The sequence below is a fragment of the Gekko japonicus genome, unplaced genomic scaffold (genome assembly GCF_001447785.1).
Source record: "Gekko japonicus isolate JY-2015 unplaced genomic scaffold, Gekko_japonicus_V1.1 scaffold646, whole genome shotgun sequence".
Lineage (NCBI taxonomy): Eukaryota > Metazoa > Chordata > Lepidosauria > Squamata > Gekkonidae > Gekko > Gekko japonicus.
In genome coordinates, this window is record NW_015165253.1 from 169,397 (window position 1) to 188,081 (window position 18,685).

An 18,685-nucleotide genomic window follows, 5' to 3' on the forward strand; every position below is an offset into this window, starting at 1 on the left:
CCATCTATTCCAGCATCCCGTCTCACACAGTGGCCAACCAGTTCCTCTGGAGGGCCAACAACAGGGCAGAGAGGCAGAGACCTTCCCCTGATGTTGCCTCCTGGCTCTGGGATTGAGAGGCTTAGTGTCTCTGAAGGTGGAGGTTCCTCTCAGCCACCATGGGTAGTAGCCATTGATAGACTTACCCTCCATGAATCTATCTAATCCCCCTTTAAAGCTGCTTATTCCTGTGGCCATCACTACATCCTCTGGCAATGAATTCTACATTTTAATCACTCTGTGTATAATGAAGTATTTCCTTTTGTCTGTCCTAAACCTATTGCCCATCAGATTTATTGGATGCCCAGGAGTTCTAGTATTTTGGGAGAGGGAGAAACATTTATCTTTGGCAACTCTCTTAAGAACATAAGAACATAAGAGACGCCAATGTTGGATCAGGCCAAAGGCCCATCCAGTCCAACACTCTGTGTCACACAGTGGCCATCTTCACCTCATGCATAATTTTATAAACCTCTATCCTGTCCCCCCCCCCTTAGACATCACTTAACTGAAAAGTCCCAGACTCCTCAGCCTTTCCTCATAGGGAACATGCTCCAACCCCCTCATAATCTTGGTTGGTCCCCCTCTGTACTTTTCCCAGCTCCGCAATGTCCTTTTGGAGATACAGTGACCAGAACTGTAAACCCTCCGCCATTTGCCAGGAGGGACCTGGCAACCCTAGATATAAACAAACAGATAAATGCAATGCATTATGGGGCAGTCCTCCCCTGTGGTCCTCTGGTGGTTCTGCTCATTCAAGGCTACCATGTTTTAACAGGCCAACAAGTATACAGTGCCAGTGGAATGGCCATCTTTACCACAGAGATCAGGGGCAATTCCTAGAGCATCAACTGGAAGTGACTTTCTTTCTTCTATCTTCCTGAAACTCTACCATTCTTGGGCACTGCCCTCAAAAGCTTCCAGCATTAAATGGCCTTCCTTTTGTCTGCTGACAGAGGACTGACATCTGGGCAGCAGCTAAGCAACATAAAGCCATTTGTAATTGACCTGGCTTTGGGCTTCTGAGCTGAAAAGCCTTCTTTGGGATACTGCTATTGGAAAGCTTATGCCTGTCTTCCATCCTCACGGAGGGCAGCTCAGTATTGTCCTAAGAAACCCTGATGTTGTTACCACTATTGAAAAGGATTATCCCATTTTGTAGGGTTAAGACGGCACAAGAAGCATGAATAAGCACTGAAGGGTGGTGGTGGAATACAGGACCCCATCAAGATAAGCAATTGGGGGGATTTTCTTCGAAATTTGACAGTTCTGATCCTACAAGCTTCATAGGTTATAAGCATTGTTTGTGTTGGGAAGTCACAGGCTTAGAATATGAGTGCACCAACTTGGAAAGGACGGATGTATTTTAGGGAGAGTTCTGTCACCTCCAAAATCTGGCCCCACTGGTGGAACTCCTGATGGGATCTGGGTTTTGGCTACTGAGTTCACATTGGGAGGGGGAAAATGAGTTAGTGCCCAGATGAATGAATGAATGAATGAATGAATGAGACTTGTGTCTTGGAGACACAGCTTCAAATCTGCAGTCTGCCATGAAACTTGCTGGGCATCCTTGAGCCAGTCACTCTCTTAAAACGGCTTGGGCAAAAGAAGAGAAGGTTGTGAGCTGAGAACAAAACTGTCAACAAAAACATCGATCTTTCAATACTCAATAGTGGATTATAGAATTTTGGAAATAGCCAGTCACTCTCTCTGAGCCTAACGTACCTATGGAGAAGGGAGAACTGAGCACTCTAAGCTGCCCAGAGCTGTTTGGAGGGAAGAAAGGGATAAAAAATGTACTAGACAGAAATACAAGGTGCCACTATCAAGAAGGCCCTGCCCACTGTAGCCACCAGTGTTCCCTCTAAGCTGAGTTAGTGTGAGCTAGATCACAGTTTTTTAGCCTTCAGCTCACAGATTTTTGTCTTCGCTCAGGAAGGAGGGCTCCAGAGCGAAGTAATTTATGCAGCAGCCAAACTGCTTGCTCATGACTTTAACGCCAGTAGCTCCCAAAGTAGAATTTCTGCTCAAAAGACTCCACAGCTTAGAGGGAGCATCGGTAGCCACCTGCCTTCGCTTTGAAGGTCAGGGAGCCGAAGCCATTTCCACGAAAGAGAATACAACATCAGGGCAGTCATGTACGACATTCTTTCTAAAATGTGGAAACGAACAACAGAACAATGGAAGGCTCCAAATGTATTGGGTCCACTTCAGAAACAAGGCCAAGTAAGTCAGTACTCCAAAATCGAGAACAAAATCTGGATGAGGAGAGGTATCCCCAGTTTACTGAGCGTAAGGAAGTTGTTCCAGTAACATCTACCTTATTATGCCTTGTTCCTAAAGTCAATCCACAAAGGAAAAAAAATCTCAATATTTTAATGCTGGGATGTGATGCAGTCTTGATCTCCTATATTACCTCTCCGTAAGTGATGGTATTGTTGTAAATCCTCATTTCAGGGTAGACGTTCTCCAAGTACCACTTAAAACTCCGGCACTGAAGCCGTTGCCGTAGAGCTATTCTTTCCGAAACGTCTCCAAAGTCAACACCGGGGTTCTGCAAAAAGCAAAAAGGTACAAAGGTAGAAATTCTATTCCACCAGCCTTTTCTGTCGATTTCTTTCTTTGAAAAACACTCATTGTTCGTTTTATTTACAATCTCGTTCCTCTGCCCACCCCCACCCCCTGGCTTCCCCCTTCACCTCCCTTGCCTTCGAAAGTTCCCTAGCTGTCCTTGAGAACCAGAAAGAAATATTAATGACATTTCCACTGAAGGAAAAGGAGGAGGGGAGGAAAGGCATGAGAACTGCCCCCACTGGTGGCCACTGGCAGGGCTGGCTCCAGGCTGCTCCTCATGGCGCCGCGGGACCCCCCCCGCGTCTTTGCATGCCCAGCGGTGGCAATTGCAATTCCTTGCAGAGCATTGCAAACTCCCAGCTGCCGCCTTGCTTTGCCCGGGGGTGGGGGGTGGGTTTCCTTCCCAGGCTCTTTTCTGCTCCAGAGAGCATGGCTCGCCAGGGTCCCCAGGCCCTGCTCCAAGGCAGGCTGCAATCCACGACCACTGCCCCAAATAAAAATCCGACCTGCTGCAATATCCCGGCCATGCTGCTTCACCTTTGGAGTGCTTCTTGCAGCAGCAGCAGCAGGAGGAAGTTTAAAAGTTCCGCGACGCTTGGTTTGCTAATCGGGGAAAGGGGGGAGGCGAAGGAGGCAAAGGGTGGGCGAAAGGGTGTGTATGGCTTGGTGGCCCCCAATTGCCAGCTGGGGGCCATCCTTTGGCCCCGGAGAGGTTTGGACTGACCCTGCGGCACGGTGCAGCGCAGCTTGCAGGGCGATCCAGGAGGGGTTAGAGCCGGCCTCTGCCTCTGGGTTGTGCCTGGGGGGGGGAGCATCTCTCTGTTAAGGCAAAGGAGGGGTGGGGCAGCAGGCCGGGGGGGGTGCACCCTTTTAAGGGGCTGCTCTAGGCCGCTGCCTAAAAATTGTCTATGATGCAGAGGAACTGGTTTGCCCCTGTGTGAGACAGGATGCTGGACTAAATAGACCACTGTTCTGATCCAGCAGGGTTCTTCTTATGTTCTTAACAGCTCTTCTGGGAATGGAAAAGGACTTCTGTGCACGGCATGCTGCCTTTCCATCCAATCAGATCGGCGTAGAGACTTTGCACAGTAGGTATATTCAAAAATAAAAACGGGAGTTTATTTTTTAAGGATTTTTTTTAAAAAACAATTTTCTATCTTGGAAGGCAAGCCTTTAATGTACCATGGCTGATTTTATGTCTGATAAAGCAATGTGTCTTTATTTTTCTTCCCCCCAAAGGCTTGCATTGTAGCTCACTGGAAAAAGCGACCATCGGAAGGTAATTGCACAGAAGAGATTTCGGTCACATCTCAATTGCTCCCGGAAATGGCCTTTTTACTAAAATATCAAGCTTAGCTCTGTTCAGACTGGGCTGCTGAACACGCCCCCTCCCAAACTTGCAATTGCCTTTCTCAGTCAGATTTCTGAGAACATTATTTGCATGCAGAAGCTCCCCGGTTCAATCCCTGGCATCTCCAGCTAAGGATCCATTCGGGGAAAAAAACCCTCTCTGCCCAAGACACTGAAGACACAGCAACCGTTGCTGAGCTAGAGGGACCAATAATTAGGATCAGGTAGGGAAATGACATGTAGGGGAATTTAAACTGGAATTTGGGGACTAGCCCTGGAAAATGAGATCTCCGTAGCATGCTTTAGGAGGGATTACTTTCTTGCAGCAGTCCCTGGAGAGAAAGAGACCCTGATTATGCACAGGGAAAAGGTAAAGGTAAAGGTTCCCTTGCTTGAAAGCCAGTCGAATCCGACTCTAGGGTTGCGGTGCTCATCTCCGTTTCAAAGCTGAAGAGCCAGCGTTATCTGAAGACATTTCTGTGGTCATGTGGCCGGCATGACTAAACACCGAGGCGCACGGAACGCTGTTAACTTCCCACCGAAGTGGTACCTATTTATCTACTTGCAATGTCTTGCTTTCAAACTGCTAGGTTGGCAGCAGCTGGAACTAGAGACAGGAGCTCACTCCGTCATGCGGCAACTCGGGTCTTGAACTGCTGAACTACCGACCTTCCACAGCCTGCAGTTCAGCGTCTTAACCACTTGAGCCACTGCAGCTCCTATGCACAGGGTACCTTCCCGTTTATGAAAGAGACACTTGACATGGGAAACTAACTATTCTGGTGTTCTGCCAGTGTTTGTACATTCATTTAGCTGCAACACCCAGGGCCGGACTGGGACAAAAACAAGGGCCCTGAAATGGACAGTTCCCCCAGGCCCACCCCAATTGGGAGCAAGTCTGAGCATATCCTTCATGGTGTGGTGCAAGGGCTGCGGGCTCATGTTGGTGGACTGTGTTGGCCCTTGCCTGGGAACGGGGTGGCCACAGTGGGGGGGAAAGGCCCCTCCAAGGTGAAAGGTTCCCCAGGACTTTTCCTGGTGGCCTTAATGGCCAATCCGCCCAGGCAACAGTCCTCTTCAAAGCACTGTCTCAAAGGCACTGCAATAGACTCCTGCTGGATATTACCTGTATATTCTTTTAATTTATTTTGAACAATTTCTATAGCAAAACAAACAACACAACCATATATCTGGGCTACATAATTACAAACGTTAAGCAAATCCAAGAAACAACAAAAGCCTTGTGGTGTTTGCCTGTCCTACGCAAGAAGTAGGTAACAAATTTAAATTAACAACATTTCCCCAACAATTATGCCCACCAGATGTTCAATCTAGTTCGATATGCCTTCTTTCTATACTCCTTATCTATCACCCTCTAAGCATTTGAAGGTCTCCAGTGTGAGATTGCCCTAGCTGAATCAGGTAAGTAGATTTAATTCGAAAGTATATTAAGTTATGATAATGTGGATTTCTAGGTAATATCCCCTTTTCTGAGAGTTATTGTATTATGGGGTACCACAGTTTCGTAAATCTTTCATAATTCTTACATGATAGCGACTGAGAACCATATGTTGTCCATTTCCCTAGACTGAAGTAGTCCCATAAACATATTCTCCAGGATTGTAATGCAGGCACTGTCTTATTTTTTTTCCAGTGCATCGCTATAGCTAGTTATGCTACCACCAATAATAAAGAGATTGTTTCTGTTTTTGTTCTGTTAACTAGATCCCCTGACCACCAATTCAGCAATACCGTCTCTGGGAGGCAGGGTAAGTCATAACCAGCTAAGATCTGTCCCCAAAAGACCTTAATATCATCACATCCCCACCAAACATGCAAAAAATCACCCAAATGACCACGACCTTCCCAACAATTTGGGTTACTTATCTTTCTCCTTTTATACAGCTTACAGGTGTTAATTACTTTATATTCAATAAACCTGGTCTTTGTCTTTTTTCATATAGGATGCGGAAAGACTGTCATAGATTCTATCCTGAGTTCTGCAATCAGGGAAGTGTTTCACTGTGAACTTTCTTATTAGGGAAATTAACAAATGACTTCCCGTTGCCAACAATTCTTACCGTTCAACAGCTGACTCATGAAGAATATGTATTTGCCTGTCCTCTCTGCACTTCTGGGCCCATCTTTCTATGGATCTGGTTCCAACTGAGCCCCCAACCTTTTTCTCTCAGATTACACCGGCAGTCATTCTTAGCCCCACCCCCATGCCAAATGCACATTGGCCTATTTATGTGAGGAGATACCAGTCAAATAAAAAGCACCCCAAAGAGAACTGCTAACGTCCAGGTGGGTGCAAAAAGAAAAGGGAAAACTCCTCCATATCAATAAACCTCCAAAAGTACTCAAAGCACTAAATGCACAACTCAGAAATTATATACATAGCCAGCAATGACATACAAACCAATTGCAATATAAATCTTGAAATATGGTCCCAGGTGGTCAGCCATGTTAGTCTGAAGCAGTAGAACAAATTTAGAGTCCAGTGGGGGCACCTTTAAGACCAACCAAGGTTTATTCAAGGTATGAGCTCTCGTGGGCACGCACACTTGCTGATTTGTGAGTACTATATTTAGTGCTTCAAGTACTCTTGGAAGTTTATTTATATGGAGGTTTTTTCCTTTCTTTTTGCATGCACTTCATCCATGTATCCAGGGCTATTTTAGGGCAGGAATACACAGGAACGGAGTTCCGGCTGGCTTCAGAGTTGGCCACGCCCACTACAGCCAAAACCTCTGCGTGCGTGGCTACAGAGGGAAGGCCTGGAGAGCGACACCACCACCCCCAGTGACTCTGAGGCGGGCGGTCCAGGGGGGCCCTGGAAGGATCGGGGAGGCATTTAAATGCCTCCCTGTGCCTTCCCCAGCCTCCCAGTGGGGGCCTGCCCAGGCATGCCAAGTGAAGGCATGGGGTGTGGCCTAATAGGCTAATGAGGTTCTGTTGTTGGGTGTGGCCTATTATGCTAATGAGTTCCTGCTGGGCTTTTTCTATAAAAAAAGCCCTGCATGTATCTCTCTTTTGTTGCTAACCTCCAGGTGGGGGCCGGAGATCTCCTGGAATTACAACTGATCTGCAGATGACAGAAATCAGTTCACCTGGAGATAACAGGTTTTTTTTGGGGGGGGGAGCCCTCTATGAAGTTACACCTGCTGAGGTCCCTCTCCTTCCTAAACCCCACCTTCCCCAGGCTCCACCCCCGACCAATACACCCTCTCAGGTGAGCAAAAACTCTACTTTGTGAGCTACTGGCATTAAAGCTGTGAGTGAGCGATTGGGCTACTGCATACATTCGTTTGCTCTGGAGCCATCCTTCCTGATCGACGACAAAAAGCTGTGAGCTGGAGGCTAAAATACTGTGAGCTAGCTCACGCTAACTCAGCTTAGAGGGAACATTGCCCCCGACTCTCCAGGAATTTCCCACCCAGAGCTGGCAAACCTAACTCCAAACCTCACATCCTTCCAGAATCATTTCCTCCTCTTCCTTACCGTCATTGGTATGTTCCATGCCATGTAAACGTGTGACTTGAAGTCGTCCATCCAGACTTCAGCGGCACGCAAGGCATTGCGCTTTGCATAGTAATCAATGTCGTTGTTGTACGGTTTCTTTGTGCGCTCGATATGCGCCACCCGAGAGCACGGCAGCACCTCCATGCTTCCTCCACACTGCCATACCTGTGAAGAACAAGAAGGAGGCAATAAGCCACAAAGGAAGGAAGGGAACTGCAGACGCATCCAAGCGGGTGTGGCAGGCACCGTGGTTAAGAGAATGTGTTGTGAGCAGGGGTCATTTCATAGAAAAAGAGCTAGGGGAACTCATTAGCATAATTCATTAGCATATGCCACACACCCTGACATCAGGGGCCCGGCGGTGGACCTGCAATGCCAGCGGGAGTGCGAGGAAGCCCCGCCAAGGCCCTCCCTGGCCCCAGGCAGGCAGGGATGGGGAGAGGCGGGGAGGAAGCAACTTACGCTCCCTCTTCTCCTGCCTCCTCCTGGCTGAATGAGGGCCGGAAGCGGGGCGGCTGGAAGCAGGGGGCGGGGCTTCGTCATGTGCCCCGCCTCCCATACCTCACCCAGGGGAACTGCGATCCCCCGCGATCCCCCCCGAAATGACCTCTGGTTGTGAGTCAGGAAAACTGCCAGTCATGTTTGAGTTATGTACTCCCTGGCTATCCACTAGCAAAGCTCCCTTCTTCAAGCATCAGCCCTGCTGCAATTCGGGGAGAATAATATTGACTGATTTCATGGGGTGAGAGGTGGCATGGTATGGCCTGATCTTGTCAGATCTTGGGAGCCAAGCAGGGTTGGTACTTGGATGGAAGACCACCAAGGAGGACTCTGCAGAGGAAGGGAATGGCAAACCACCTCTGTTTCTTGTCTTGTCTTGGAAGTCCCTTGCTGGAGTTGCCATAAGTCCACTGCAACTTGACGGCACCTTGAAGCATATTTTATGGTGATGTTGAGGAACAGCATACCACTGTTGAAGAATAACATGCACGCTGTTCCCAGAGTTCCTGTTGGCAACAGAGTCTTCCGGCACATTCAGAAGACTTTTGACAACAGGAACCACGGACACTTAGAATGAAGCCTTTCTTTGCTCTCCCTTTTCTGTAAGAGTCAAAATCTGGAAGAGGGTTATGTGGGTTTGGAGGCACTCGGGGCTTTCCAAAATTTACCATCACTGCTAGTTAGAACTAGGTCTCCTGTTCTGGGCCAATGCACCGCTGTTCGCCACTCCACACAGATACACCTTCAGCTGCGAGAATAAGCTGGGCCCCCGGTGGTGCCGGCAGTGCTTTGTGGGGCTCACCTCAGACCTGTGTGGTGGTGGCATAAACCCAGGAGGTGACAATGGGTGTAAGACACACACCTGATATCCTGATGTGCTCACACTGGCTGAGATCAAGCAGAGCCCTAAGTAGGGTTGCCAGGTCCCCCCTGACTACCGGTGGGGGATGGGGGGAGAGGGTTGTCAGATCCAGGTTGGGAAATTCCTGGAGATTTGGGAATGGAGCCTGGGGAGGACAGGAAGAAGAGGAAGAGGAAGAAGAAGAAGCCACCCTGAGCCCGCTATGAGGGGAGGGCAGGATATAAATCAAAAGAAAGAAGGAAAGAAAGAAAGAAAGAAAGAAAGAAAGAAAGAAAGAAAGAAAGAAAGAAAGAAAGAAAGAAAGAAGAGGAGGAGAAAGAGGAGGAGGAGGAAGAAGAAGAAAAGTTGGATTTATAACCTGTCCTTCACTTGGAGTCTCAGAGCGGTTTACAACATTCTTCCCTTCCTCTCCCCACAACAGACACCCTGTGATGTTGGTGGGGCTGAGAGAGCTCCAAGACAACTGCTCTTGAGAGAAAAGCTCCAAGAGAACTGTGACTGGCCCAAGGTCACCCAGCTGGCTGCATGTGGAGGAGTGGGGAATCAAACCCGGTTCTCCAGATCAGTCTCTGCCGCTCTTAACCACTACACCAAACTGGCTCTCAGTGGGGTCCAGTGCCATAAAGTCCACTCTCCTTAGCATCCATTTTCTCCAGGGGGTTTGATCTCTGTAATCTTGAGATGAGCTGAAATTCCGGAAGATTCCCAGGTCCCACCTGGAGGCTGGCATCCCTAGCCCTAAGTCTCTCCTGTGAGGTAGGTGGGGCTGAGAGAACTGTGATTGAACTGCTCTTTCCAGTACAGCTCTGAGAGAAATGTGACTGGCCCACCCAGCTGGCTGCATGTAGAGGAGTGGGAAATCAAACCCAGGTTGCCCAGATTAGAGCCCACTGCTCTTAACCACTACAACAAACGGGCTCTAACCCCTTGGTAGGTTTTGGAGTTCTCCTTGAATTACAACTGACTTCCAGACTACAGAGATCAGTTTCCCCTTGGGGGAATGGCAGGTATGGAGGGCTCTATGGCACCCATCCTGTTGAGCTTCGTCTCCTCCCCAAACTCCACCTTCCCCGGACATCACCCCAATTATCCAGGAATTTCCCCAAACAGATTTGGCAACCTGATCTCCCCATGGCGGTGTCCCAAGCAGTGTTCCCTCTAAGCTGAGTTAGTGTGAGCTAGCTCACAGTTTTTTAGCCTCCAGCTCACACATTTTTGTCTTAGCTCAGGAAGGAGGGCTCCAGAGCAAACTGATTTATGCAGTATCTAAATCCCTCGCTCAACAAGTTTAATGCCAGTGGCTCACAAAGTAGAATTTTTGTTCACAAGACTCCGCAGCTTAGAGGGAACATTGGCTCAGTAGCCCACGTGGGTTAACTCGACAGAGATTCATCCCTGAGGGAGCATGGGTCCCTTTGTACTCCCATCTTACGCATCTTTGGGAAGCATTTGAAATCATCTCTCCTTTCAAATGGGTTAGACAGGATGGGATTTCACCAACAGTTTCACAAATGTCTTGTTCTCCACTTGGATCGCGCGAGTCACAAGCCTAAACAAACACGTTTGTAGCATTCCGTTCTTTCTCCGCCTGCCTGGAAAGTGCATCTCATTCCCTAGCAAAACACTGCACCATGACTGGACAAGAAAAGCTGCCGGCTCTTGCTTCTGTGCTGACAAAGAGGAACGACGCGACAAAAAAGGCCAAACAAAATGCAACGGGCGCTTTTTTTAAAAAATCACTTTGCTAAATGGTATTTATTTCTCTTTTTGCCATCGTCGAGCCACAATGTCGCCAGACACATAAATCGCAGGTCACCCAAATTTACATTTGATTAATAAAATGCATTGTAGGGGGTGCGGGTGGGGAAGCTACAACGGTGGCTATAAATCTGGACGGGCACATGGCCCAGAATTTCCGGAGCGAAAGGAACAAACGTTCAGAAAGAGAAATTCGTTAATGTTGAATGGGAGATATATGGGAGATGACAGCGTATTGGTCTTCTTGTAGCTGAGGTTCTTGGGGGAAGGTGGTTTTTGGTTAGGGCTGTGGACTCTGGCCTGGGACGTTCCTGGAGATTTGGGGGTAGGGGTACCATTTCCCAAGTGGGGGTGGGGGATCCCCTGTTTTCACAGGCTCCTGCCCATCGGAGACCAGCTGGCTGGCAGGAGGAAATTCTCCCTACCCCCAAACAGTGACGTTGTGTGTGACGAGCTGACGTCCCCCAGAAGTGATGTGGGCACATCAGTGACGTTGGGGGGGGGGGTAGATGCTCGGTTTTTTGGGCAAAACTCTGTGGTTTGAGGGTGATTTTACCCAGGGCTATTTTTGGGCAGGAACACACAGGAACGGAGTTCCGGCTGGCTTCAGAGTTGGCCACGCCCACTACAGCCAAAACCTCTGCATGCGAGTCTACAGAGGGAAGGCCTGGAGAGCGACACACACACCCCTGTGACTCTGAGGCGGGCGGTCCAGGGGGCCCCTGGAAGGATCGGGGAGGCATTTAAATGCCTCTCTGTGCCTTCCCCAGCCTCCCAGGCAAGCCAAGTGAAGGCATGGGGTGTGGCCTAATAGGCTAATGAGGTTCTGCTGTTGGGTGTGGCCTATTATGCTAATGAGTCCCTGCTGGGCTTTTTCTACAAAAAAAGCCCTGATTTTACCATAGAGTTTTACCCAAAACCAGAACATTGCCCCCGACGTCACCGGCGTGTCTCTGTCACTTCCCGGTAATGCATGCACGTCGAGCAACGTCCCCGCCCACTCCTGGAACACCCCCCAATCCCCCTGCCGGTGTGACAATCAGACCTGGAAACCCTATTTGGAGCTGATGCCCGGAGAAGGCAGAGTTTGGGGAGGGAAAGGAGCACAGCCGGGATGTGATGCCATCGAACAGGGGTGGCCAAACTTGCTCAGTGTAAGAGCCTCATAGAATAAACGTCAGAGGTCTGAGAGCCGCAAGACATAAACAAATACTACACACATTTTTATTTTAAAAATAGGCACATTTGCTTTCTATTAACATTACACGAGACTGCCAAAAATAAAAACAAAGGGGGTAAAAACAGATAGTGATAACGATACTTATTTGTCCAATGATATTTATTTGTTTGTCCTAGAGAGAGAGAAGGAGAGATGGGTGGAAAGAAAGAAGGAAAGAGGTGGAAAGAGAGAGAGAGAGAGAAACAAAGAAAGTAAATAGATGGAAGGGAGGGAAAGCGTGGCTCCGCTTCGCTCCCCCAGCTACCCTGCTGGGAGCCGCACGATATGTGTGGAAGAGCCTCATGTGGCTCCCGAGCCACAGTTTGGCCACCCCTCCCATAGAATCTGCCCTCTGAAGTTGCCATTTTCTCCAGGCGAACTGATCTCGGTAGGCTGGAGACCAGTTGGAATGCCAGGAGGACCTTCAAGTCCTATCTGGAGCACGGTAACCGAGTCTGGGCCCATGCCCATCTGTGTTTCCCTCTTCCCTGTCCTGGCCGGCAGCAGTGGCAACAGCGACACAGCACAGGTGTCCCAGTCTCCAGGTGGTGGCTGGAGATCTCCTGGAAGTAAATCTGGTCTCCAGGCGACAGAGATCAGTTCCCCTGGAGAAAATGGCTGCTTTGGGAGGTGGGACTCTTATGGCATAACATCCTGCTGAGGCCCCTCCCCTCCCCAAACGCCACCCTTCTCAGGACACACACACACACACCCGTCTCCAGGAATGTCCAAACCAGACTGTAATGAAGATTTAGATTTAGTTCGACTATAACATTTTTCATGAGGATCGTTATTATTTTTCAAGTCATTATTGGATCAGTTGATATCCAAACACACACACAAAGGTGAACTCTGAGACAGCTGCAGGCATCACGGAGGCTTCAGAAGATATTTTCTTTGGTAGAGATCAGCCTAAGAGGACCTAAAGAGCCTCTTGCTCAGGGTAAAAGAGGAGAGCACAAAAGTGGGCTTGAAGCTCAACATCAAAAAAACTAAGATCATGGCATCCGGCCCCATCACTCCTTGGCAAAGAGAAGGGGAAGTAGTGACAGACTGCACGTTCCTGGGATCCCAGATCACCGCAGACTGTGACAGCAGCCATGAGATTAAAAGACGCCTGCTCCTTGGGAGGAAAGCGATGGTGAACCTAAACAGCATGATAAAAAGTAGAGACATCACCCTGCCAAAAAAGTCCACATGGTCAAAGCAATGGTATTCCCAGTAGTCATGTATGGCTGCGAGAGTTAGACTATAAGGAAGGCCGAGCGCCGAAGAATAGATTCTCTTGAACTATGGTGCTGGAGAAGACTCTTGAGAGTCCCTTGGACTGCAAGGAGATCAAATCAGTCAATCCTAAAAGAAATCAACCCTGACTGTTCCCTGGAAGGCCAGATAATGAAACTGAAGCTCAAATACTTTGGCCACCATATGAGAAGGGAGCCCTCACTGGAGAAGACCCTGATGCTGGGAAAGATTGAAGGTCAAAGAAGACGGGGACGGCAAAGGATGAGATGGTTAAACAGTGTCATAGATGCAACAAACATGAAATTGAGCAAACTTCAGAGGACGGCGGAAGACAGGAAGGCCTGGCGGGAGCTGGTCCATGGGGTCGTGAAGAGTCGGACTCAACTGTGCGACTGAACAACAACAACAAGAGATCAGCCTGAGATCAGCTTTTGTTGCCTTTCCTTTCCCAAATGCCTGTGTTCAGGGCTATTTTTGGGCAGGAACGCACAGGAATGGAGTTCCGGCTGGCTCCTGAGTTGGCCACACCCAGCAGGAACTAATTAGCATAATAGGCCACACCCAACAGCAGAAACTCATTAGGATTGGCTACATTAGGGGTGTGTGGCCTAACATGCAAAGAAGTTCCTGCTACAAAAAAAGCCCTGGGTTTTGAGAATAAACACAGAATAAAAAGCAAAAAGTGGGTGTGGCTCGATGACCACACTCCTGGTAACATGGGGGTGTGGCCTAATATGCTAATGAGCTGTACTATCAAGGTGTGGCCTAATATGCTAATGAGTTTCTGCTGTTGGGTGTGGCCTATTATGCTAATAATAAGTTCCTGCTGGGCTTTTTCTACAAAAAAAGCCCTGCCTGTATTAAGCAATTGAGACTGGAAGGTCCATGGGTCGTTTTCCCCCAGCTGTTGCTCCTAAACTGTGGAACATCCTGAGTGGGGAACATCTCAGGCTTGCAAGGTCCTCTCTGAAAGTCTGCTGAATACTTGTCTTGGTCGTTGTTCCAGAATGCTTTTAAACATTCTCTTCTTCCTTAGCTTGCAGAATGGTCTAATTGCACTGATGGCTTTCAGTGCCCACTGTGTTATTTTGCTATTTGCATTATGAAGAACTATTATTTTTTATAGCTCTGAGTTTCAGGGTTTTTTTAACTGCCGTAAACTGCTAGTTAATCTGCATTTTAGATTTCTTGGCAGGATGTTGTTTTCTGTTCGTGCCTGAGATCATTTTGGACTGCGGCTTTGGATTGTTCTTCTTAGGTTTGCTCAATATTGTGACTTTTTTTTTTTATATGTGTTTATTTTCAAGGGATGCCCGTCTGCCAAATGAAGTAATATTTATAAGAGAGAGCTGGGATATACAGTTTCCAAATAAATAAAACATGAGGACAAACTTTCATCTGCAGATTAACATCTGATAGCATTAATCCCATGCTCATTTTCATTTAGTTTGCTATATAGTTCAAGGCTTACAGAGCTCTTCTTACAGGGGCTACCGTAAGCTCTTGGAGGATTGGCTACATTAGGGGTGTGTCGCCTAATATGCAAAGGAGTTCCTGCTACAAAAAGAGCCCTTCATCCATCTCTCTCTCACACACACTTGCACCTGCTGGATGACCTTGGGCAAGCCACAGTTCCGGCACAGCTGTTCTTGAAAAAGAGCACTTTCTGTCAGAACTCTCTCAGCCCCACCTACCTTAGAGGGTCTCTGTTGTGGGGAGGGGAAGGGAAAGGAGTTTGTAAGCCGCTCTGAAACTCCTTTGGGTAGCGAAGGGTGGGGTATAAATCCAATCTCCTCCTCCTCCTCCCTCTCTGTCTCTCTGGTCTTTATGTAGGGAAAGGATCAGTGCTGGGGGCAGTAGAGGCCATAAGAACAGGGGAAAGGATCAGTGCTGGGGGCAGTAGAGGTAATAAGAACAGCTTCCAACTAACAGAACAGGCCACAACTAGGCTTCAGGAACCCTAACTCCTCCTCCAGTTTTGGTCACAACACCTGAGTCTCTCCTTTCTAGAGAGCCTCTGGGAGCTTTTCTTAAAGGAATCAGACCAATATCCCACACTATCTATCTGTTTGTCCATGCAGCTGGCTAGCCAGCCAGCGAGTGGACTAGTAAGCTTTTGGTCTATATAGTTATGTAAGACATATTTTCACACACACCCCCTGAGATGGATGGCTGTGCGACGGGTTGAAACCCACAAAAGCACGAAACCGCAGCATTAAGGAAAACTGTCCAACTCATCTATAAACGGAAGACAGATCATTATTTGCTCAAGATAAATGTGATGCAGATGTGAGAGCCGGGCACTGTTTTCTGAAGGCAAGGGGGGGGGGAAGCAAAAGAAAACTCCTCACAGGATGGAGAACATTCATCCTGTCGACGGAGAAGAATAGATTTTTATACCCTGCTTTTCTGTACCTCAAGGAGTCTCAAAGCGGCTTATAATCAATCACCTTCCCTTCCTCTCCCCACAACAGGTCCCTTGTGAGGTAGCTGGGGCTGAGAGAGTCATGAGAGAACTGTGACTGGCCCAAGGTCACCCAGCAGGCTTCCTACAGAAGAGGAATGGGTGATCGAACCCAGGTCTCCAGATCAGAGTCTGCCGCTCTTAACCACTCCACCACGCTGGCTCTCTCAAGCATTCCGTGTTGCTCAGCGGCAGGTGCAGATTCACACAGTGGGCCATGCCGCAATCTCCCCCTCTCTTTATGATCCTCCCCTGCTTGGCTTGCTCTGCCAGTCTCAACTCAGAACAAATATATAGATCGGCTGATGATGATTTACAAGAACCCATCATGAGTTGGGATCAATATGACTTAGGAAGGAAACTTTTTCCTCTCACATGAAACAAGGAACAGGGAGACCTGAGCATCGATCGGGCGTCCAGTTGGTTCCCTCCCCTGCGGCAGAAACGTCATCTGAGATGAAGGAAAATCCTCATTTCGTTCCTGATGGTTAAAAATGTATAATCTTGTTCTCCAGTTCAAAAGGCTTCAAGCAGAGAGTCGTAAAACCCACAACATGTCAACAAAACAGCATCACTATCCACAACGAAACATAAGAGCCCAGCAGGAGAGATTTTTAAAAAATACTATCCGAAGCACCATCAAAGCATACTTAATATTTATTAAAGTTACCTGGAAGAAAACACGGAACATGTTTCAGAATATATGTTCGTCTCACAGAATAAATTGCAGCCCACTGATTTCATCCCGGGAAAGGAAAACGGCACAGGGGGAAAAGCTTAAACCTGCCCAAACTATAGTCATCACCCAACCCACTGGCTGTGGCCAATAGATTCACACCACTAGTAGAATATGCACACTCACACAAAAGAATGCAACATGCTCTAAATTGACACAGAGAGTCAATTGTGTCAATTGACCTTGACACAGAGAGTACTCCATCTTTCTGTGTTATTCCTCTGAGGATGCCCGTCACAGCGAAATGTCAGGTCCTACCATGCGAAGACCACGGCAACATAACCTGGAAAATCTACAGCAACTAATGCTTTAAATTGTTGATGGGATGGGGTGCACTGCTACATCCTTGCTAAAATAATGGCCATGTAGAATCATAGAATCATCGAATCACAGAGTTGGAAGGGGCCATGGAGGCCATCTAGTCCAGCCCCCTGCCCAGTGCAGGATATCAGCCTAGAGCACCCCTGACAAGTCTTTGTCCAGGCACAATGGCTAGAGATTATACCAAAGGATTCTTGATATGACCATTCATATCATTACACCAGAACTGTTTCCCGTGGTGTTTCGGCAATGCATATGAGCACATTGGTAATCTGAAAGATGAAAAGAAGGCGCAAACGGACAAAAGATGCAGAACACTGCAGCAAGTGTTCTGTATGCACAGACCACGGTACAAAATTTGGAAATTAAATCACAAGCAATTCCTAATGTATCAGTTCCCTGTCAGAAACAAGACCAGGTAAATTTAGAACACCATGATCCAGCGAGAAATTGAGATAAGAAGAATTTCAGAAGCATTTTAATACCAAATGAGATGCAGTTTTCATTGCGATGGGAACTCTCCAGTTTCTGAATCATTATTGTGCATGGTGTTCTGAACTGACTTCACATTATCTCATTTGTTATTGCAAAGGCAGTATGGTGAAGAGTCAGCCATGGGGTTATCATTTTGGGAACCGCAGTCTTTAACTCTCCTTTAAAATTGCTTTTGATCACGTTTTGCCTCAAAGTACATCTCACTAATTCACCACCAGTTTCAATTCAGATTAAATTTGGTGGCACCTCTACGCAATATCAGCTCGGCATTGACACTGGCATCTTCCAGTCCCCAGCTAGCCTAATGGATGCTGTTAGAGTTAAGATCACGCCGGTGTAAGGAGCAATCACAATAATTAATTCCCAATATAAATATTGCTCTTTTGACGACTGTAAACAACCTGAGAGCGGCATGTGCCATTGCATTACCTTAATGTTGATGTCGCTAATTACCCCAATCAACCTGCCAAAAGCTCAACTCCATCAGACATGCTAAGTGTCAGGAAGAACCCACATTGATGCAGAATTACATTCTGGAGTGGTATGTTTGCATTTCATGCATCACAGATTGACTAAAAGCAGTTCCAAACTATACCTGCTGTGAGCTTGTGATACAATGGCCTCTATTTCTGGAACACTCGACTGGGTTTAATTAGCACCTGGAAGCCTACGATGGATGGTCTAAAGAGAATTCAGGTTTGGCATTACTTCAAATTGACTATACGAATGTTCTGGAGAGATACCAAGAAGAGTGTTGTGTCCCTAGGGGAATGGAGAAAGGAAGGATACAGCGGTACCAGTACTTTGTCTTGTGATGCAAGGAACAGGGAGGTGGTGAACAATGCTCCCTCTAAGCTGTGGAGTCTTCTTGTGAGCAAAAATTCTACTTTGTGAGCTACTGCCGTTAAAGTCGTGAGTGAGCGATTGGGCTACTGCATAAATTAGTTTGCTCTGGAGCCATCCTTCCTGAGCGAAGACAAAAAATGTATGAGTCAGAGGCTAAAAAACTGTGAGCTAGCTCACACTAACTCAGCTTAGAGGGAACACTGGTGGCGAATAGGCCAAACAAGTTGAGATCTCAGCTGGAACCTTTGAAATCTAAGCCTCATTTCCAAGGTGGGGTCGGCTACTGAGTTCCTTCTTCAAGGTAGGTGCTTCCCAGCACTGACTTGCATCACCCAGGCTAGCCTGATCTCATCAGCGCTCAAAAGCTAAGCAGGGTTGGCCCTGGCTAGTATTTGGATGGGAGACCTCCAAGGAAGGCCAGGGTCATGGCGCAGAGGCAGGCAATGGCAAACCACCTCTGTTCATCTCTTGCCTTGAAAACCCTATGGGATCATCAGCTGCAACTTGACGGCACTGTCCACCACCACCACCACCACCAGGTGCTTCCCCGTGTGTGGTTGGAGACCAACTTTGTGCGTTTTGGATCGAACGAAAGGTGTATGTCCACTGTGATCTGAAGAATTGTGCATGCACACAAAAGCTTATACCCAGAATTAAACTTTGTTGGTCTTAAAGGGGCCACTGGACTCAGACTTTGTTCTATAATCTTAAAAGTTATTCCTTTCCCAGGAAATGTTAGGATTTTTTTTT

The 18,685-nt window shown here is 47.7% G+C and overlaps 1 protein-coding gene across 1 annotated transcript in view; it reads right to left on the minus strand.

Annotated features, from left to right (window-relative positions):
- The window catches only part of LOC107109505 (polypeptide N-acetylgalactosaminyltransferase 9), a 31,592-nt gene extending 23,945 nt beyond the window's left edge, over positions 1–7,647 (minus strand). Inside the window, exons 1-2 of the mRNA XM_015410152.1 lie at positions 7,468–7,647; positions 2,456–2,593 (exon numbers count right to left, since the gene is read on the minus strand). Coding sequence (XP_015265638.1) covers positions 2,456–2,593; positions 7,468–7,632 — 303 coding nt within the window. The 5' untranslated portion in view covers positions 7,633–7,647. The remainder of the gene's footprint in view (positions 1–2,455; positions 2,594–7,467) is intronic.
- Positions 7,648–18,685: the final 11,038 nt, after the last annotated feature.